Below are 23250 nucleotides of genomic sequence, written 5' to 3' on the forward strand. Positions count from 1 at the left end.
GCAGGGCTCTGCAAACGAGTGGGAAATGAACCTCCAAGCATATTATCACCAAGAGTCAATTCAGTCACCCAGGGGATGGACTCCACTTTACATTTCCCCTTCAGCTAACACACAGAAAGACAATAAGGTAGCTGTGTTTCTTGTGGTGATGCCAATATTACTAGGCATCGATATAGCAGGGTGCTAATTTTAATCTGCACAAAGATCACAAAATTTTCCTGCTGAGAGGAAACTTAAACGGCATCTGAATATTTGTGCATTTTCCAAGCACACTCGCAGATGCTTTCATGAATACTTTATTTCTTATTAATATGCATGTTTGAAACACATTTTAATTTTTTTGCAATTTTACTTATTTTTCTTTTATGTGTATGAGTGTTTTGCCTACTTGTGTACCACACAGTATACATGGATGCCAGAAGAGGGAGTAAGATCCTCTAGAATTGGAGTTGCAGACAGTTGTGAGCCACCATGTGGATGCTGGGAATTGAACCCAGATTCTCTGCAAGAGCAGCCAGTCCTCTTCACCACTGAGCCATCTCCCCAGTCCATGTTTGGAACAATTTAAGTAAACTCTATGTTTTTTCATAGACTGGGCTTTTGTGTGTGTCCTTTCAAGCCTCTCTTACTCACACCTAAACAGTAGGATGGACACGCACACACTTACACACGCAGTGTATCCAGAAGGTGCTCAATAGATGCTATTAGCTGAGTGGCTTACTGACAATAAATCAAAGGCTGATAATGAATCTGATGGTCAATGTCACGCAATGGAGAGATTGACCTTGCTTCCATTTAGAAGAATCTGGTTCTTAGAAAGCAATAGGCCAGAAGTGCAGCTCAGTGATGGAGTGCTTGCCCAGCATGCACAAGGCCCTGGGTTCGAGGCCCAGCACTGCAAGCCACAACAAAAGGAGTAGAGATTATGTGAACTTTCCAAAACATGTTCCACAGGCTCCTCAAAGAATGAACACACACACACACACACACACACACACACACACACACACACACAAGGCTCTAGAAGCCAAGGCTTGGCCCCTTCCCACACAGGGAAGATGGGTCCTTCCATCTGGCAGAGTGGACTTGGCTCAAACAGAATACAAAGTGTGCCATGTGGCTGACTAACAGGTCAAAGGGAAATAAGAAGAGCAAGCAATGTGAGGCGCGTTGTCACTGGAGAAAGGGAGTAGTGTGCGTAGGTGACAGCTGAGGCCACTGCCACTTTCCTTTCATTGATCCCTGAGTGTCACTGTGGCTACCGACCAAGTTCATGTGCTCTGAGTTGACATGCTATGCATCGTAGACGTGTTAACACACTCACTTTTCCCAACAGAGAACAGACATCTCGGGTGAAACCTGGAGAAACCAACCCCTAGATGTCATTGTTGCTGATGAAATATCAAATCTGGAGCCTTCGAACATTTAAATCTGAAGAGAGAGCCGTGCGGATCCGGGTAAGCCACTTAAGTCATGTAAATTCTATTCGCTTTCAACACGTCAGCGTCAAGTCCAAAGGCTTCAGGACTTCTTAACCAAATGTATCTAAGTCGCAGGGTGTTACGGTGTGCTCAGTTGCCAACAAAATCCATACATAGGAAAAATAGGCCAAGCCCCACATGGTCATATGTGACTTGGCTCTAAAGCTCACACCACAACTCTAAGCTGAGGACAGTGGCTGGGTAACCCCACCTACTTCTCCTCTTCTGTGTGTCCGATGATGTCTGTGTCTGTCTGTCACTGGTGTGCACTATACACTAAAGCTTCCTGCCGAGGACATGCCAAAGGAGCAGAGGGGCTGACCATCTCTCAGCTCCACTCCCTGTTTCCAATCAGCCATCAAAAAACAGCTCAGAGTCTCCCTCATGGTGGCCTTTCATTTCAGGTCATATTTCTCTGAATCTTTTACAAATACACTATTTATTGATCACTTTCCATCAATCAGTCACATCAGTACCTCATATATATTATGTCATTTAAACTTTTTTAGGGTGTATGGGTTTTGCCTGCATATATAGATGCACACTGTGTGCTTATAGCACCCAAGGAGGCCAGGAGAGGGTGTTGGATCCCATGGAACTAGAATTATAGACAGTTGTGAGCTACCATGTGGGCACTAGGAATTGAACCCCATTCCTCTGGAAAAACAACCAGTGCTCTTAATTGCTGAGCCATCTCTCCAGTCCCCCTTTAAATGTTTTAACAACACTTTGAATATCATAATCCTCATATTATGATAAAATACAGCACAGAGGGGTTAAGGAATACACTGGGTCACACAGCTAGCAGGTGCTAGAAGATTCTGAAACAAAGAGCAAAACCCAGTCCACAGGTGGACTCTTAGAACTCTCAAGCCATCACTAAGACTGACACCTAGGTCCCTAACTGAATGACGACAACTTTGTCCTCTCCTAAGCCAACCTTCTTTCCGAATACTTCCTTGGAGGTGAGTGTTAGTTCACTGAGACAGGATCTCACTACGTAGCCTAGGCTGGCCTCAAACTCTGCAATCCTCCTGCCTCACTCCCCCAACTGGTGGTATCACAGGCATGCCCCACCAGGCCCAGCTCCAAAAGGCGGCTGTTGAGTGCCTCCTCTAGCTAAAGCCGTGTCTTGGAGCAGGTGTGCTAAGTGAAATCACTGTTTCATTCGATCACTGACTGTCCTTAGCCAGAGAAACTATCCATGACAAGACTGGCCGACTCCTAGAGCCTAGTGGGAGCTCAGGCCCACCAGGGCAGACCGGTGCTGAGGCAGCAACAGCACCTGTGACTAATGACAGACCAGCTCACACACAAATGTGTGGAGAAGCGAGGCAGAGTCCCGGGCACAGAGCCTCCTCCTGAGATGCTTTCCACCTGGCTCAGCCACCACTCCAAGATGCCTTTCAGCCACCTCGCTGTCCCTGCACCGAGCCCTCCACGCCAGTCAGAGGACTCTGCGGCATGCAGGCACTTGTTCTGCACCATATCACACCTGCAATCATGCTGGTCTGTGGTCTTCATGTGCACCAAGTGACCCATATTTTAGTTTTATCTTATGTGTGTGGGTGTTTTGCCAGCATGTGTTTTTGTGCACCGTGTGCATGCCGTGTCTGTGGAGGCCAGAAGAAGTCATGGGACCCCCTGGGGCTGGAGTCACAGATGGTTGTGAGCCACCAGGTGGGTGCTGAGAATCTAACCCAGGTCCTCTGGAAGAACAGCCAGTGTTCCTAACAGCTGAGCCATCTCTCCAGGCCCTGAGATGATGACCTATTTCTGAGGCTTCTTGCTACCAAGAGCTGATCACAAGGTCATCCCTAAAGGTGACTCTGTGACAGGAGCTGAAGGAGAAAGGCAGATCAGCAAGATGAATGTCACAGGAGCCTGGTCACCTCCTCACAGGAGCCTGAAGCCATCCACATGCCCGGTATGGAACACGCCACGCTCAGCTCAGGATACATTGCAGCAGACCCCTCCTACCTGCGTCATCACTTAGGATAAGGCCAGAAGGGGCATGAAAACCGTGCCCTGGACTTTCTCTGGGCACCTCGAGCCTTTCTCCTCCTCTTCCCAAGGTTCCCCATGCTTGCTTTTTCATGGTATATGAAGCTGGGGTCCTAAAAGTTACTTGCTATCTCTGTTATTTATTTATTTGTGTGTGTGTGTGTGTGTGTGTGTGTGTGTGTGTGTGTGTGTGTGTGTTGTGGTTGGGCTCTTCAGTCTGGTTTGGTTTCAGTACTGGAGATGGAACCTGGAGCCTCCCAAAAGCTAAGCAAGCATTCCACTGCTGAACAATATTCTCACCCCACCCCCTTCCTCCCACTATTTTGTTTTTGTTTTTAATTTTTGAGACAAAAGTCTCACTAAGTTGTCCAGGTTGACCTTTGTAGTGGTATTTGCTCCACCCATGACCTTGGGCTATGTGGCCCAAAGGAGGCTTCCTGCCATTACACGACTTCTTATAAGGGCTTGGAGAAGGGTCACATATCCTCCCTGCTCCCTGCTGCAGTTAAGAGCACTGTCTGTTCCAGAGGACCCAGGTTCAATTCCCAGGCTGTCTGGTGTCTGATCATGCCAGGATTTAAAAAAAAAAAAAAAGGACCCATGTGACATGAGAGGTCACGTACAACAGCAGAAAGCACCACCTCCATTGGGCCATGTAGCCCAAGGTCATGGGCAGAGCAAATGCCACTACAGGCCTTGAACTTGCAATCCTCCTGCCACCGCCTCCTGGGTACCTGGGATTACAGGCCTGCACCACCTGGCTCGATCAGCCATTTGATGATGTCTTCTTGATTTTAAGACAGGGTCATTATGTAACCCAGGCCAACCTCAAAACTTCTGATCCTCTGCTTCAGCTTCCTCTGAGAGCCAGGAATACTGGCATCCACCACCACACCAGCTTTCCTAGTCACCAAAAGAATCAAGAACTCCACGCTGGCGGCGGCTGCTGCTGCGGCGGCTGCTGGCTCCTCCTAGTCTATCACGTCAAGAGGAGCTGTCAAAATAACAAATGACATATTTTGAAGTCCAGGATTACCCCTCAGCTAGACTTCCTTGGTATGATAGGCAGTTACCTCTCCCAGTTAGTGTCTTTCTTCATCTCCCGCTTTTCATTTTCCTCCTTTGCCGCTCTCATCAATAAAGGTCTCTGCTCTCAGGGAAGAGCTCCTTCTCCGGGAAGAGCCTAGCAGTATCCTATTACAACCCTCCTCAGAAGCAGGTGCTATTACCTGTCAACAGGGTTGGGGGCACAGCAAGTAGCTTCCACCCGCTCCCCCTCAGCTGGGCTCCTACCTGGCTCCTAGTCAGATAAGTGGCAAAAGGAGACAGTCCTTTTGGAGACCTCAAAATCTCATTTTCATTCCCCTTGCAGGGAAGAGAGTAGCTTTATTGACAGAGACGACTGAAAATTGCTTAAAAATTGCCAATAACCAGTCTGCATTGAGGCAGAGAGACAGTCTGGCTGAGGCTTGCTCCCTGCTCCAGCGGGCAGGCCTGCTGTGCCTCCCTTTACTGCAGCCCAAGTCTATGGCATATGCAGACTCGTCTGCAAGGAGCCTCTTGTCATCCTCAAAAGGTGCCCCCTCCTCCTCCACTCCCAGCCTGCTGCTGAGGTTTCCTGGATCCCCACCACACACCATCGTGCATTCGGGGAATCGCTGCCAGAAACCAAACACTTAGACTGATTCAAGGACCCAAGGTCACGCCTGTGCTAGCTGGACAAGGGAAATGGCTCACTTCTCGCTGGAGTGCCTGGTGGCATAACTGCACATCCACGATAGGCCACTAGATGTCACTATCATAGGTTTTTTTTTTGTTTGTTTTTGTTTTTGTTTGGGGGGGGGTTCCTTTTCCTTTCCCTTTTGTTGTTGTTGTTGTTGTTTGCCTCAAGCTCATCATCCTCCTGGGCCACCTCCCTGGTACTGGAGGACTTACAGGAGTGTGTATCACTGCACTCATCATGTAACTTTTTCTTCTTTTTTTTTTCTCAATACTAGGAATAGCATGTCGAGTCTTGACTTTATTAATGAATGAAAAGTTTGCTCGATGTAAGTCAGAAGGAATGTATGATTAAAAGACATGATATATTATATATCTAGCTGTCAGTAATAAATTAACATTAGCTCTGGATTCTGTACACTTTGCATCCTGAATATATACCTAGAAATACTTCATAATTATAGTACGGGTCTCAAGAACCATCGTAAATTACCCACCTGTCATTCATTCTCTGTAAGAGCCGCTGGCCCTGTTACCAATGTGGTATACTGGCATCTGAAATCGCTGGTGCTGGGGTCAGGAATTCCCAGTGCAATTCCCAGCACTCCTAGGAGAGGATAGGAGGCAAAAACAAGAGAACCCCAAAATCTCAATGGCCAATGAGAGACACTGTGTCAGATGAGGTGAAAGGTACCAGTCAACACGTGAGATTGTCCTCTGACATCTGTGTGCCATTGCACATGTGTGTCCACATTGATGTTTATACACACAAGACACATACACATGGTACACATACACAAATGCACAAAATACAAATAAACAGAAGTCATAAAATCTCTAGTGTTGTGAGGCCTTTCTGTTCCTCCTTTTTTTGAGACGGGATCTCCATGTTGCCCAAGCTGACCTTGAACTTTTGATCCTTTTGACTCACTCTCCTGAGTTGTGATGGGATGACAGGTGTAAACCAGACTGCCTGGCTTTAATCTCTCCTTAAAAGAATTACTTATTTTTATTTTATGTGTAGGAGTGCTTTGCCTGCTAGTATGTCTATGTGCCAGATACATGCCTGGTGCCTGCAAAGGCCAGACGAGGGTGTCAGTTCCCCTGGAAATGGAGCTACAGATGGTTGTGAGCCACCAGGCAAGTGCTGGGAACTGAACCTGGGTCCTCTGCAAGAGCAGCCAGTGTTCTTAACCACTGAACCAACTCTCCAGGCCCTCAACTTGTTTCCTATGAGGTTCTAAATAAAGCAGAAAAATGTGCAGCAGTCATCCACGGCCAGGAAGAAGAGGAGAAAGGGCAGAGAGGCCTTTTGTGACAATGGGTGTTTGCTCTAGCTCATGTGGGTCTGGCCTAAGTTTCAGAACAGTTATTTCCATGTTAATTCATTTAGAAAAATTCCCCTGGGAGCCCCGTCATAATCAGCAGAGAGGCTCTGCCATCGAGGCTGAGATGGAACTTAGTCTAGCATGTTCCTTGCCTAGAGGTTCTGTTTCAAGGATCTGGGCGGAATGATACAAATTTGGGTTGAGAGTGGCCTCATTGAACCAGCTTTTTGAGGGTTCCAGGGATTCAAACTCAGGTCCTTGCACTTGCACAGAAAACACCTTTAACCCACTGAGCCAGCTTCCTGACCCCAGCACCAGCGATTTCAGATGCCAGTACACCACATTAGTAACAGGGCCAGCGGCTCTTACAGAGAATGAATGACAGGTGGGTAATTTACGATGGTTCTTGAGACCCGAACTATAATTATGAAGTATTTCTAGGTATATATTCAGGATGCAAAGTGTACAGAATCCAGAGCTAATGTTAATTTATTACTGACAGCTAGATATATGATAATATATCATGTCTTTTAATCATACATTCCTTCTGACTTACATCGAGCAAACTTTTCATTCATTAATAAAGTCAAGACTCGACATTACTCTTCATGATGAAGTTCCCTTTTGAACCCAGAGGACCTCCTGTAATTAAACTCTGTACCTCCACAGACTAGACATCTGAAGCTTAGAAAGAGGATAAATTGAACTTCTGGTTTTACAAGAGAGGTGAAAAATGTCAGAAAGACGGAGCCCACCCGCTCAGTGCCCTAAATGAGAAAGCAAAGGCAGAGGTGACTGCTGGCACCAGACTGTGACCGCCGCCTTCTCCCTCCTGGCCGCCGCCGCCACCTCTCCCTCTCCCTCTGTCGTTTCTGTTTCTCGTATGGGGATTACATGTGGCAGGCAAAGGCTGTACACCGAGTTACAATCCCAGCCTTCCTTTGACTTTTTGAGACAGGCTGACTTTGAACTCATCGTGATCCTCCCGCCTCTGCCTCCTGATTAGCTGAGATTACAACAATCTTTCCTTTTTAAAAATAATTTTTAAAGATTAGGTTTTTTTATTTTATATGTATGGGGGATTTTTTTGTGGTTTTTTTCAAGACAGGGTTTCTCTGTGTAGTTTTGGTGCCTGTCCTGGATCTCACTCTGTAGTCCAGGCTGGCCTCGAACTCACAGAGATCCGCCTGGCTCTGCCTCCCAAGTTCTGAGATTAAAGGCGTTTGCCACCGTCGCCTGGCCTATATGTATAAATTTTACCTGTAGGTATGTAGGAGTACCTCATATATGTCAGGTGCTCTCAGAGGCCAAAGAGAGCCCCAGCTCCCCTGGAACTGAAGTCATAGGCAGTTTTGAGCCACCATGTTGGTGCTGGGAACCAAACCTGGGTCCTCTAGAAAAGCAGCAAGTGCTCTTAAACATGAGACATCTCTTCAGACCCAACATTTCATTTTTTGAGACAATATATTTTTTAAGTGATATATATATCTCACTATCAGCCAGATGTAGTGGCAAATGTCTGTGATCTCAGCAGCTGAGAAGCTGAAGTGGAAAGATCTGCAGTTCCAGGCCAGACACTGACTCAAAAAGAAAAAAAAAAGATTCTTAATTACTGTATTTCTTATACAGGCCTCTTGCCTCCTTCAATTCCCCGCGCTGTTCAAAAGGCTTACATGATGAATCTCTCTATAAGAAAGCTAATCTAATCTCATTTTACCAAAGACAAAGTATCCTTCAGAAGTATCATGACTTGAAAGACTTCCGTTTATTTATTGCATGTGTGTGTGCTTGTTTCTGTACACACACACACACACACACACACACACACACACACACACACGTCATGGCACACATGTAGAGGTCAGAGAACAACATTCAGGTACAGGCTATCCCCTTCCATCATGTTCAGGTCATCAGGCTTGGCAACAAGCACCTTTGGACCATCTCACCCATCCAGAAACAAGATTTCCTCAGGTCCAGCTGCTCGGGTGTCTCATTCAGTTTCTGGCCAGTTACCAACTTGCCATGTACTACACTATCTTTTGTATTCCCCAAATTTTAATAGTGGGCTGGTTTAAGCTGTATCAGACTTTGTGGTCACTTTAGAAGATACAGACCTATGATACTTGCAGAAGTGAAACCTTTAACCTTATCAACTAATTAAGGACCCTAAAGTAGAATAATGAGGTGTGTGGAGACAGGGACTTGGTTATCGGGGTCATCGCTCATCTGAGAACAGAATCAGATCCCATTGAACAAGTACTAGATAATTGAGTAAGCAGGTTTCCTATCTGGAACCTGAAATCTTGCTACGGCTGGTTAATTAAATCATGATAAAAACATTCTGTGGCAGGTACAAGGTGCTGAGAGTTTATTAAGACGTCCACAAGCTCAGTGGAATGATGCCTGGATCTTTGCACTCCTTCGACTTTTAAGAAACCTTTACTACAATCTTTCTATAGAGGATTTTAGAATTTTGTGGGGGGTAGTTTTCTGTTTGTTTTTCTTTCTTTTCTTTCCTTTTTCTTTTTTTCTTTCTTTTTTTTTTCTTTTTTTAGAAAAAGTCATATTAAGCAGAACTGGCAATGCAAGCCTTTGATATCAGCTGCTCAGAAATAGAGATGGGAGAATGGAAGATTCCAGTTCAACCTGGGCTGAATAAAAAGTGAAAGAAGACCTGGGGATGTAGCTAAGTGGCAAAACACTTGGCTAGCTGGCATGCAGCTCTGGATTCCAGCCCCAGCACTACAAAAGTGTGTGTGTGTGTGTGTGTGTGTGTGTGTGTGTGTGTGTGTGTGTGTGTGCGCATGCTCAGATATTTACATGGGTGCATATATGTGTATGTATAGATATGCATATCTGCATATACATGTATGCATGTATATATGGATGCACATATACACACATGTAATTGCTGAAGTTTTGTATCAAAGACTTTATGAAGTTGTCTGCATTTTTCAGTCAGATTCTGAATTTCATTCCTTTGTACTAGTTGGTTTCTATTCCTATGATAAAACACTGACCAAAGCCAACTTGGGGAGAAAAGATTTATTTGGTTTATCTATTACAGTATATCATCAGGAAGCAAGGAAAGGAACTGAATCAGAGGCCACAGAGGAACTCTGCTCATTGGTTTGCTCCCCATGGACTGCTCAGCAGGCTTTCTTATAGAACCCAGGACCACCAGCCCAGGGATGGCATTGCTCACAATGAGCTGGGCCCTCCCCCATCAATCATCAATCAAAAAAATGCTCATCTACAGGCCAATCTAAAGGAGAAATTTTCTCCATTGTTATTTCCTCCTCCCAGATGACTCCAGGCGTGTCAAGTGGTCAAAAACAAAACAGAACAAACAAACAGAAACCCAGCAGAACTTTCTCTCCTAATTCTACCTCCTACACCCCCAGGAAGGTACCCAGAATTTTGGAAGTTGCTTACAATGCATTTCCTGTTTACTTAGGTAATATTATATCCTTCTGGGGTCTTTGATGTAGTTGAAGACTAGATAGTTATAATTATGGTTTTCCTTGGTTATGATAAGATATAAAGTAGATATGAAACCTTGGACTCACAAATATAGGATAAATAAAATATTTTCTTTAAATTTGCCAAATATAAATAGACTAGATATTGTAACTGTAATTCTTGCTTGAAAACTGTTTTGTTATATATAATTTTACTATGTTAAAGTTAAAACTTCCCTTTTTAATTAAACAGAAAAAGGGAAATGCTGTGGGATAATGCTTTTGTACACTGGTTTAATAAAACACTGATTGGCCAGTAGCTAGGCAGGAAGTATAGGCGCGATAAGCAAACAAGGAGAATTCTGGGAAGAGGAAGGCTGAGTCAGGAGACGCCAGCCTGCCATCCAGGGAGCAGCATGTAATGGCACACAGGTAAAGCCACAGAACATGTGGTGACATATAGATTAACGAAAATGGGCTGAGTTTAAGTGTAAGAGCTAGTCAGTGGTAGGCCTGAGCTAATGACCGAGTAGTTTTAATTAATATAAGCTTCTGTGTGTTTACTTGGGTCTGAGTGGCTGTGGACTGGGCAGGACACAGCTACAAATGGCAACCAACGTGGAGCTCAAATCCACAACCCTGGGATTAAGAGTCTCATGCTCTACCAACTGAGCTAGGATTCTTTATGTTATTTCCTAATTATTTTATTAGCACCCTTTTCTACCTGGAATGGTTTGTTTCTCTGCCCCTTCCAGTTGCTTCCATGTAGCAGGGAGTGCATTGGTAGTTGCTAGGCATGCTGCAGCAACAAACAGCTTCCAGACCTCAGGAACTGGCTACCCTCATGTCTGTATGCAGTAAATCAGCTAGGCCCACTGTCACTCTGTGATACAGACTGATGAGGTGGCCACCATTTAAAAACTGCCAATCATTCAACCAAATGGAAAAGAGGACCTTAGAGGGTGTTGCACTGGCAACTGGAAGCTCCAGTATAGGGCTGATTCACTCTGCACACAACTCATTAGCCCTCATCAGTCACTGGCCACACCCACTTGGCCAGGAAGTTTGATCTAACTGTGCCAAAGACAGAAAATGGGACACCGTGGATGCCAGGAATGACAGCTGGGAAGTCAGACAAAGCTGCATCTGCTCATTTTGCCTTGCTCAAAAGCCTTCTATTTTCTCTGGGTGGTCCTTTCTCTGCTTGGGATGGGGATGCCCATGGGCCTGGCACTGGATTTGGAACCCAGGGCCTTGTGTGCACGAGGCAGTCTCCACCTCTGAGCTGCAGCCACAGCCCTTTCTCTAATATGTTTTTGCTCTGTTGCTTGACCCAAGAAATTTCTGATTTCTCTTGCATTGACTTTCAGATTCTTGGATACTACAGTAGACATCACTCATCGGCTCTTACAAGCTTGAGGCATTTTGTTGTTGTTGTTTTGGTTTTTGGTTGCTATCTCTTTGCTTTTCAGTAACACCAGGGAGGGCAAAAGAGGGGAAGGGAAATGAACAAGGAGGAGATGGAGAAGAGGAAGAGTAAGGGAAGGGAGAGGTAAGGAGGGGAGGGGAAGAGGTGGCAAACATGGGGGAAGGAAGGGAAGGGATGACATTGCCATTTTGTCTCTTGTCCCTCCTTTCAGGCTTTCCTACCTGGGGCTGACCCAAATTTTCTTCTCTTTCTACCCTTCCAGGCTAATCCCCCTGCCCCCATGCTCCACCTCCAACTTGTTCCGGAAAACAAATCACTCAGCCCTTTATTTTCATTTCTTCACCACTTGGTGCAAATGGTGGCGGAGTCTGTGAACCAACAGATGGAATCCTTACTTCTTTGGTTTTTCAGCACCCAAAGGCTGGTGACCTATCTTCCAAGATTTGCTTTTATTATTTTGAATTACATTTGAGGAGAATATGTACAAGTGAGCACAGGTTGCTCATGAGCTCTAGAGGTTCCAGATCCCCCTGGAGCTGGAGATACAGGTGACTGTGAGCTGCCGGCCATGGGTGCTGAGAAGCAACAGGTCTTCTGCAAGAGTAGAATGCACTCCTAACCACTCAACCCTCTCTGTAACCCCCAGCTGGTGAACTGCTATCCAGAGACACAGTAAATAAGATGGTAGCCATACCTAAACACTAACACATATTTTTTGCTCGTATTTTGGGTCTTGCTCTCATTTGGTAACTGATGACTCAAAAGCCAAACTCTTTGAAATAGTTTCTAAATATGCAAAGAAACATTCAAAAGATACCTCACCTATCATGTCCCAGCTGATGCCAGCACCGGAATCCTCTTTAACTTCCTTCCTCCTGTGCATGCCTGACCACTGAGTGCAGACCTGAGCTCCTGGCTATGTGGTTCCTGCTACCCCCTAACTGCCTGCTTATTCCCAGCCTGAATGTCATTCCTGCTACCCCCTAAGTGCCTGCTTATTCCTGGCTTGAAAGTTGGGTGACATTGCTTCACTCACTTTGCATTTATTTCATGGTACCAACACAGGACCCAACAGGGCTTGTTACAGCAGAGTGTATACTTCATGAAACAGATCCAAACCACAAACAGAATGGCTTACTCGGAGTTACTAGGCCAAGCTCACCAAGTCAGACCTTACAACCCCTGAAGATCTTTCAAGAATCTCAAGATGGCTCAGCAAGAAAAGGAACTTTCAGCCAAGCTTGACAACCTGAGTTCAATCCTTGGGACCTACATGGTAGAAGGAGAGAACCAACTCCCAAAAATTGTCCTCTGACCTCTACACACAGGCTGTGGCACACTCACATGCAAATAAATAAATGCAATTTTTAATTTTAAACTTTTTCTCTTAAGAGAAACTATTTTTGAGCAAAGATATTCCTCAAAGGCAGCACAGTCTCTTATCAGACACCTGAGTCCCACAGGGGTAGGACCTCTTTATTTCCACATACAGTGCCTCAGAAACAACAGTCCAAGCAGAGCCTGAGATGGTGGGGGCACATCTACACTCCTGACTACTCTGGAGGACTGAGGTTGGAGGATTACAACTTCAAGATCTGCCTGGGCTACATAAGGAATAAGAAGCCAGACTGAGCCATCTGTCTCAGAAAACTCAAAGAAGATCAGGGCTGGGAGATGTAGCTCAGTACGTGCAAGGCCCTGGGTTCAATCCCCAGTACCTCAGGGCAGGATATATAGTTCAACGGGTAAAGGTGCTTGCTACCAAGCCTGAAGGCCTGAGTTCGGTATCAGGACCCATTTCATGGAAGGAAAAACTAGACTCCTAAAAGCTGTCCTCTAGCCAGCAAAAGCCTCCACAAACACCACAAATTAATGGGTAAATAATAATTTAAAAATATTTAGATTTATTTTTTGTGTGTGAATGGTTTACCTACATGTATATCTGCACCATGTGTGTGCCTGGTGTCTGTGGAGGTCAGAAGAGGGTAAGGGATTCATATCTCCTGGAACTGGAGTTGTTCATAGTTGTGAGCCACTATATGGGTGCTAGGAACCAAACCCAGGTCCTTTGCAAGAATCTCTCCAGCCCCCAATAAACCTTTTTAAAAGAGTAGTCCAACCAGATTCACATGCAAAAGGATGTAAAGAAAGATGGGGTAGATGAGGGGATGAAGAATGCCCCGGCAGGTTGAGGCCATAGTGCATATTGATTGAGTTTTGAATCTCCACCAGCACTGACAGGGGGTGGATACCATAGAACCTGCCCAGAGCCAAAAGCACTGTTCGCTGGAGGGGCGTGGCCTGTGGTAGCCCCGCCTCCGTCGTGGGCCCCGCCCCCGCCGCGCGCCGCCCGGCTCACCTGACCCGCCCGTCGCTCACGTGATCCGTCTCGGCGCCGCCATCTTGGAGCCACGGCTGAGGAGGGGCAAAGCGGGGGGAAAAGAGAGGGAAAAGAGTCAGGAACGAGGCGGGCGAGGACGAGGGCGAGGGCACGGCGGGGTCCCGGCCGGCCAAAGGAGGCTCGCAGAAGCAGCAGCCCGCCGCCCGACCGCAGGTACCGAGCCCCGGGCCGCCCCTCCGCTTGAGCGCCGCGGGCCATGTGCGGCCTCGCCGGTGACGCCCGCTTCCTCCTCGCCGGTGACGCCCGCGGCGCTGCCACGCATCGGAGCCCCAGGGCCTGTGTGCACTGTCGTCCCTCTGGCGGGCCTGCGGAGACCCGGGGCCCGCCGTGCGGCTCGGCTGGGGGGGGGGGGGGGAGGCCCGCTGCTCCTCAGGTTCCGCTGTGGCGGCTTTTGCTTCTGGAGACGTGGAATCGCTTAGGCCAGCCTGGATGGAGCTTAAGTTTGTTTAATCCCCGGCCCTTTGACCACTGCGTGGTGTAGGAACAAACCAATGCAAAAGAAAAATAGCAGTCCTGGCCTCCCACACTTACACATCCTCTGGGATGACTGATACTTCCAGAGATCGCTGAGACCCTTGGGGAAAGCGCTCACCTTTCCAGACCTGGGACATCCCGAGCGGTGGTTTGGAGTGCGAGGCCTGGGTGATTAATTAGGCCCAGGCAGCCCCCAACCCCTGGGCGGCCTTTTTAGGTTCCCACAGTGGACTGGAATTTGCTATCGGTCGACATCGCCCAAGGCAATTACTGGATTTATCACCTTTCCTGAGTTGTAGTTTCCACTGTACTGAAATCTGATTCAGTGTATGGATTGCTTTATTGATTAAATAGAGAAAGCCTGGCCCTTCGTTTCTTTACCACGGTAACTTGTTGGAAATTAACTTCGGAGGACGCCCTAGCAGTGTACTAATTTTACTTAACTCTAATCGCTAAGTTACTTTCCACGCGAACCGAATAAGCATACTTTTAAGCAGCCATAGGAAACGGTAGCAAAGAAATGGAGGACCAGGGCAGGAAACTGCATTGGAAAATATATAGGTCAAGCCACGCTGTCATATCTTTTCATGCTACCATCCTGCCCACTGTGTTTGACTAATTTACATAATCACCCCTTAGGCTGTAATTTTGGTTAAAGTTAAAATACCAATATGTCATTTATTATTCCATATTGGTTAGAAAATTATGTCAGTAAAACCAGTAGTTTGCTGAGTAAATTACTTACAAGGTGGGGGGGGGGACTTAAAATATACAATTGTTAGATGTTCCCAGACTCGTTTTAGCTTCTGCAAAATCCTCTACTTGTTAAGTAAATTATGTAAATTTGCCTCACATAATTACATTGCGTGAACAGCCTTCTGAAATTTCTTTTTAATGTTAAGTATTGGAAGTTTCTTCACCGCCAAAGTAAATCATTATGTTTCACCAAGAAAGAAATATTTGATTCTGTTTGATTTCCTTCTCAACCACAGCTGGATTGTGACGATTGATCCAGAAGACTGCATTAATTTCAGGAATTGATTGGAGAGACACTGTCTCTGCCACTAACAGCCATGTAACCTTCGGTAAGTCACTTATACCTCACTAAGTTACCTTATTTATAAACTGTGACACTGTTGTAACTGGACCCAAAGAATTCTGGGGCTCTAGTACAGGGAGATGTTTGCTGCTGCCTACCATATGGAGCTGTTTCTCTCCTCCATGTGGATGCTTTGTTCACCTTGAGGATGGAAATACTGGAGAAAGCATGGTTTTAGAATACCATTGGCATGGATTCCAGTTCTTAAACCAGATACTACCTCACATCTACAAGCCTCAAGTGTGATACTTTACACCTCTTGTCCAGAGAAGGGGCTGGGTAACAGGAGTTAGAGGAATGTTACTCTGAGTTTGCATCTCAAGGACAGTGGTCCCCAGCACTGTGCTTGACTTGGGTGTTTCATAAATTACACTGAAGCTCAATACTGCTTGATGTTAGTTAGGCCTGTGTCTTAATCGTAGCCGCCCGAGTCAGAATATTGTCTCAGACTAGGTGCCAGCTAAGAAACTCTACACTGTGAGACCCATTACTTATGTATTTATACTTTGGTTTTCTCTTAGTAGCTATTATTACATTGAGCTGAGAAGATTTTAAATAGATTATAGCTGACATTAGGAAGGTCTAAAGTATAAGTAGCTTTTAGGTTACTTTTAATAGACAGTTTGTAACTCCATGCACTAACAGTCTCCAGCTTTACCCTCACACTCAACAGGAGAAGACTCTAAAACAGTAACTTGCTGAGGGTCACACAGCTTAGAGCACGTCAGAGGAGGGAGGACCCTACCTTCTTTTGGTTGGAACAAATATCAAAGAGATATTAAAATTCTTGAGAATCTGAAAGAGTGTGAAATTCATTGGCCATCACTTCTCTTGTTTTGGGCTTGGAGTTTTTGTGTGTGTATTTGCTTAGTTGGAAAAAAAAGAAATCCTTAGTCTGAAAGAGAATGTTCTTATATCATCTTGTTCTGTCTTCACATATACCCAGAAGATTACAGCCCTTTCTCCAAGCCCACATGAATTGTAATCATACTGCTATAACTAAAAGAAACTAATTAGATACACAAATACACCAAATAGCAAATTATAAGAAAATAAAGACAACTGAAATTGTTCACTTTTCTTGGAAAAGACACTAATTATAAGCTTTTTCCTGTGGATTACTGTTGTCAAGGACAGATCTGATAGACTTGGTGGGAAAGACTGTAGAGCATTTCTGGTTTGGGAGAGTAGTTTGTTTACTGGAGCTGACACTTGATCTTCTGATCTAATGGTATAGTTAGTGATTCCAAACAAGAAAACTCCCACTTGACTTGGTCTTAGTGAACCTTCCTCCGGTCCCTACCTCAGGGAGCATGCTGTTTCCTTCTTGTAAGAAGGTGGTCGTGTTAGAGCAGGCTTCCTCATCTCAACCTTTCTTGTCACTCTTGCCCTGTTATTAACAGTATGGAAGCAAACAGCAACAAACTCAAATCAAGATACCTTGGGAGATTGTATTACAAAGATAATATTAATCCAGGTATGAGGTTCGTATAGGCAGGCCACAGGGATGGTGGAGTTAGTGGGAGTAGCAGCATCAAGAACAGGGCAGTACCAAAGCCAGAACCAGATTTGTAGAGAGCAGCTGTCTGGGAACCTTCTATCAAGAAGCAAGCAATCCAGAGTGGCCTAGAAGTAGGGAACCAGGACGTTGACTGTCCCTCTGGTCCTCATGGCTCTCCATTGGCAGTACCCAGCCAGAAGACCAGGGAGCATAGTGATAAAATCCCATAGAGAGGAGGGGACAGGGGATGACATCTGTGCCCGTAGGTACTGGGGTCTTGTGGATATCCTGCCTCTTCAAGAAGCCTTGTGCCTGTTCTCTGCCTTTCAGTTTCTCAGGACTTGGCCATTGTGTACTTAGCCTTGATATTACATTACCATAGTATTGGAAAGCTGGCACTTGGTCTTCCCTAGTTTCTCAATGTGCTTGGCTTTATCCATCTGTGAATAGCTAAGTGAGTGTAAAATGCTCCTGTCCTGCCTGATTGCTTTGTGCATTGCACCTGATTGTGTTTTTGCTTTTTTTCAGGGTGGGGTGGTATTTTTATCTTTTGGTTGTTTTTGTTATGAAAAACTTTAGCAGGCACTTGCACAAGTAGAAAGAAGAGTATAATGAATAGGTAATCATCCCGTCCCCACCTTCACTGACAGAGTCGGTTGTTCTATCTCATCTCCCCAGCCCCACCCTACTTCCAACCCCATGAGCATTTCTTTGAGCTCTTTACATCGCGCTCTCTCTCTCTCTCTCTCTCTCTCTCTCTCTCTCTCTCTCTCTCTCTCTCTCTCAGGTCCAAGGGTGGTCTTCAGATCCCTCGTGTTCCCTGCTGTGAGAGGAGTCAATGGGGTTGTATGCTGACTCTTTTTCTTTTCATCTCTCAGTCTAATGAGGTTGAGTTCACTTGACATATATAATGTACAGATAGATACCTACATATCTACGTGTACCGTGTATATAATACATATGGACTGCGTGAATGAGCTAAGAAAAATACTGTGAAAAGTGAAGAGTTGGTTTTAGTGACCTCCTCTCCTGTGTACTTCTATTCTGTGACCTTTTATTTAACAGACTTTTCTTTTAATGAGTTTGTGCTTGCTTGTTGGTTTTGCCTGCAGACCTAAATTGTTTTTTTCAGGTGTTTCTTGATGCGTTTTATGTTGTCATATCAGTTTGATAGCTGCTTTACTGTACTTATCCCCAAATGTATGCAGCCTCTAAAATGAGATACTTACATAAACGTTCCAGGGAAATTGGAGCATCTGCCGCAAGTTGCCATTAGCTCTTAATGCCTGAGCACACACAGCTTTGAAAGTGAGTGTTGTATCAAATTCTTTTGTATTAGTCTTTCTTGAGCTTAGATGAACTCCTCCTCCTCCTGATTTTACTTTCTAAGGAACCACTGAACTATCCATTGGGAGCAATTTGCACTGCTCTGTCTTCCTCCTATTGGATCATGAAGTTGAAGAGAGAAATCTGGAGTCACCTTTGTAACACTGGGTGTGAGGTCTGTTGAGCAAACATTAACGGTTCTCTAGGTTATCAGTTAGCCTGTGTGGCTGTTAACACACATGGGAAGGAGACCTTGGCTTTACAGTGGTGTAGAGCTGTATCAGGCCAACAAACTGGAAATGTGTGTAGAATTTGTTACTTTTATTATGTAACTAATATACTATAACAGTTGGATTGAATGACAGCAAAAATCCTTGAGTTATGGCCCCATAGGGAAGTCAGCATGCACGTGAAGAGCCACAGCGCCGTTTGGCTAAAAAACACTGGATTCTTGTTTTTTGGGGTGGTCTTTGCATTAACACTTGCCTAAGTGAGGTCAGAGGTCAGTGTCAGTGTCTTTCTCTCTTGATTTCCACTCTCTCCCCCCCCCCAACCCTAAACAAGGTTTCTTGGTGTAACAGCTCTGGGGTTATAGGCATGTGCCACCATGCCCAGTGCTTAGCTTTGACATGGGTGCTGGGGATCCAAACTCAGGCCCTCATGCATGCAGCAAGCACTTTATTCACTGAGCCATCTCTTTCCAGCCCCTAAAACTGGAATCTTAAGACAGTGAGCTGTTTTTAAGAAGCCACAGAAAGGGGTTTTTGTTTTTTCCTGAAGAACCACATTGTTCTCTATCAGTCTCTTTTGTAGCAGCTGGAAGTTTGGTATAGAAATCTAAAAAGATTTGTTTTGGCTGAGGATAACGAAAGGACACAAATGTTCTGAGAGGTGTTTTCAGAGCCTGGGATGGCTGTGTTACGGCTCTGGAATATGCGCTCCGTTAGGTAGCTGTTACAGGCTGGCCCTAGAACAAGAAAAGCTGGTGTTAACTTTTAAGATAAAACACTTGCATTTTTGTCTGACATGGACCTAGATAAAGAAAACTCAGGCTGCAAAGAGTGGGTCCTAAGAAAGGAAAGGCCACACAGGTGACCAGAAACTGAGAAGGGCAGGCCCAAGGTGCAGGTGGGGAGCACTGTGGGAGTCTGCCTGATGGTTTAGGTGTGATCCTGGTTGGAGGTGGAGCCTGCCTGATGGGTTAGGTGTGATCCTGGCTGAGAGCTTAAGGGCCCTCATGCAGGATTCAGCCATGTGGGGAGAAGAGTGCAAAGCCTGTTATTGGAGTTTAAGAATGGTGCCTAGTTTTTGGTCTATAGCTTGTGGCGCTGAAAATCTTGTTGGCATTTATTGAATGTTGTGAATAAGGTTCCAGAATGTACCTAAAATGTGGAAAAACAAAACTTATTGCTGGAAAAGAGCCTAAACTTAATGTGATCCACTAAAATGTGATCCAAGTCCACAAAATAATCTCACTTTAAGTCAAAGGAAATGTCTGAAATGAGAGGGCTGCCAGGAAGTATGAAGACTATTCAGAGGCCTAGAGGGAGGGTAATTTCAGGGTATGTTGTGCTCAGAAAGTTCCGTGCCTTGCTGCATTATCCAAGCCTATCACAACCCCTCCCTGACCTTCTTTCTGGAGCTGACCCAGAACTGGAGTGGCAGCATTTTCCTTCTCTGACCCCCTTCCCTATTGAGGAAGGAGAAACATGTCTGGGAATGAGGAACAGTTGACCACTGATGTGACCTCTAGAAAGCCACAGCATAGTTTGTGGTTTATCTGGTGGACCATAAATCAAAGGAAAGAGAAGGAGGAAGTGAATCATTGCTCCTATTTAGTTTCATTTGCATAGTACTTCCCAAAATTCAGTGTCCTGTATAGTAGATTAAAATGAATATATTTTCAGAATTTCAAAGATTTTGAGCAGAAAAGTGTGATTTTTGTTATCTACAGTTAAAATTTGGTATAAGAAATCATTTATCCAGAGTTGTGTCACACTATGTTGGCTTCACAGACTGATGCTTCCCAAGAGCTTGAGGTGATTCTGAAGGCCCTGAAGATAGCTATGGTTCTTGAAACAAGGAATCCGGGTCTCTTTGATTCTAGAATTTCAGGGGAGAGACAGGGCAGGGTGGAGATGCAGGATAAAGGTGTTAAAGTCATTCCCAAGGAATGTGAGGTCTCCTTCATCTTTCTCTAGGACAGTGGTTCTTAGCCTGTGGGTTGTGACCCCTTTGGCAAACCTCTGTCTCCAAAAATATTTACAAAAGGATTCCTAACAGTTAAGAAGTAGCACCAAAAATCATTTTATGGTTGGGGATCACCACGCCATAAGGAACTATATTAAACAGTCACAGCATTTGGAAGGTTAAGAACTTTTGCTCTAGGAGAGTGCATTTCAAAGTGGAATCTGAACTATGGAAGTCTGTATCAGGGACAATCAGGTGCATTGATGGGGACCTCCCAACTTAGAGGATAGTTAAACATTTCAATCACCAGAGTTGACTTTGTTTTTCTGCATTACATGCACGTGATTATCCCATAACCCATGCTCTCTGCTGTGCACTGTCCCTAGATATGGAAGAAAGAAACAGCATTGCCATGTTGGTGCCAGAGATTGGAGAACAGGAGGCTGTGTTAACTGCTGAAGGAGTCCTCAGTCCTGCCTCGGAAGTTGACGAACAAAGAAAAGCCAAAGCAGATCCATTGGTCCATGTCATCCAGAAGTTAAGCAAGATAGTAGGGCATGACAAGTCACAAAAATGTCTTCTGATTGGAAAAAAGCGCCCACGTGCAAGTGTGATGCCACATTCTCTTGAAACCCTAGAGCACTGTGAGATTCCAGCTAAAGTAGCCGAGTCCCCTGCTGCTGAGATTAGGAAATCCGAGATGTCACAAGCAAATCCCACTCCAGACTGTCCTGCCTCTACTGATGGGAAGGCTATGTCCTACCAGTGTAGCCTTTGTAAGTTCCTGTCGTCGTCCTTCTCGGTGTTGAAAGAGCACATCAAGCAGCACGGGCAGCAGAACGACGTGATGCTAATGTGCTCAGAGTGCCACATCACCTCCAGAAGCCAGGAGGAGCTCGAAGCTCATGTGGTAAATGAGCACGAAAACAGTGCCGGCAGCCCCGCCCAGCTCAGCTCCTCCTGCCAGGGAGCCACAGAAAGAAAGGAGGAGACCATGGTGGACAGGCCAGTGAGCGTGGGCAGTCCACAGACCCATGCTGTCCAAAGTGCAGCCGTGGCAGAGGTGGGCAGGAGGAAGTGGTATGCATACGAGCAGTATGGCATGTACCGGTGCTTGTTCTGTAGCTACACCTGTGGCCAGCAGCGGATGCTGAAGACACACGCTTGGAAACATGCAGGGGAAGTTAACTGCTCCTACCCAATCTTTGAGAATGAAAATGAGCCCCTGGGTCTTCTTGCTTCTTCAGTGTCTGCTGCACCTGGTGGAGTTGATGCAGTCGTCATTGCTATTGGGGACAGTGAACTGAGCATCCACAATGGGCCATCTGTACAAGTACAGATTTGCAGCTCTGAGCCGCTGTCCTCTTCATCTCCTTTAGAAGAGAGCACAGAGGAGGGAGTACACCTAAGCCAGTCAGTCACCCTGGACTCTAACGAGGAGGAAATGCTAGAGGTGATGTCTGACTCCGAGGAGAATCTGTTTGCTGATAGTTTGCTCTCATCAGCACAGAAAATCATTAGCAGCAGCCCAAACAAAAAAGGTCATGTGAATGTCATTGTGGAACGTTTGCCAAGTGCAGAAGAAACCCTCCCCCCAAAACATTTCCTCATGAATGCTGAGATGGAAGAAGGGAAGAGCCTTAGCCCTGCCAATGCCCAGACTGGGTGTGGAGGAGCAGGAGACATCTACCATGCTGACAAATGTACTGTTGATATTGGGGGGTTGATCATTGGCTGGAGCAGTGCAGAGAAGAAAGACAGTGAGCTAAGTAAGGGCCTGGCTACTGATGAGAATGCCCCGCCAGGACGGAGAAGGACCAATTCTGAGTCTCTCAGGCTGCACTCCTTAGCTGCAGAAGCCCTTGTCACCATGCCGATAAGAGCTGCTGAACTAACGAGAGCCAGCCTTGGGCACATAAACTATGGGGACATAAACCTTTTAGATCCGGACACTGGACAAAGGCAGGTCAGTGGTCCATTGGCAGCATACTCAAAAAAAATCATGTCTCCTCTTAAGAACTCTTCAGATGGAGTGGCAAATTTTAACCAAAGCAGTTCCACTGTGGTAGCACTCCCAGAGGGAAGGCAGGAATTGTCAGATGGGCAAGTTAAGACAGGCATCAGCATGTCCCTTCTTACTGTAATAGAAAAGCTGAGAGAAAGGACAGACCAGAATGCATCAGATGACGACATTTTGAAAGAGTTGCAGGACAATGCCCAGTGTCAGCCCAACAGTGATGGGAGTTTGTTAGGGTCCAACGTGGTGGAATACATCCCAGATGCTGAGCGGCCCTACCGCTGCCGCCTGTGCCACTACTCAAGTGGCAACAGGGGCTACATCAAGCAGCACCTGCGTGTCCATCGGCAGAGGCAGCCTTACCAGTGTCCTATCTGTGAGCACATAGCTGAGGACAGCAAAGACTTGGAAAGCCACATGATCAACCACTGTAAAACCAGAATCCACCAGTGTAAGCAGTGCAAAGAGTCTTTCCATTACAAGGTGAGCAGCAGTCGTGAGGGTGGGCAGGAACTTAGTAGATGTAGTCCAACCACTTCATTTTGTATATCAGGAAAATGAGTTCCAGGGAGGTTTGGTAAGATGGGTCTAAAAGCTGAGTCTCCACAGTTGCTGTCCAGAACTTCTTGTTAGTCTGTAGCACCTGTTGCTTTCGTGTTTTCCAATGTGCGTATTTTAGGCACTGGATTGTCACTTATAAAGGAATGTAGAATAGGCTGACAGGCACAAGTTTGACACAACGGGCTAGATCAGCTGCCACACAACCAGCAAAAGGTCATGTGTGTCATTGCAGAAGGGAAGCAGGCAGTGAGACCTA

General features: G+C 45.7%; 1 protein-coding gene across 4 annotated transcripts in view; it reads left to right on the forward strand.

The window, feature by feature from the left end:
* Positions 1-13799: 13799 nt before the first annotated feature.
* Positions 13800-23250, forward strand: part of Znf507 (zinc finger protein 507) — a 29884-nt gene continuing 20433 nt past the window's right edge. Inside the window, exons 1-4 of one of the 4 annotated variants that reach the window (XM_037199355.1) lie at positions 13800-13979; positions 15293-15385; positions 17688-18208; positions 20803-22916. In XM_037199355.1, the coding sequence (XP_037055250.1) occupies positions 20805-22916 (2112 nt within the window). In that variant the 5' untranslated portion in view covers positions 13800-13979; positions 15293-15385; positions 17688-18208; positions 20803-20804. The other 3 variants (XM_028877752.2, XM_028877758.2, XM_028877755.2) reach the window with 3 other exon arrangements.

This window comes from Peromyscus leucopus, chromosome 1 (assembly GCF_004664715.2).
Source record: "Peromyscus leucopus breed LL Stock chromosome 1, UCI_PerLeu_2.1, whole genome shotgun sequence".
NCBI classification, from domain to species: domain Eukaryota; kingdom Metazoa; phylum Chordata; class Mammalia; order Rodentia; family Cricetidae; genus Peromyscus; species Peromyscus leucopus.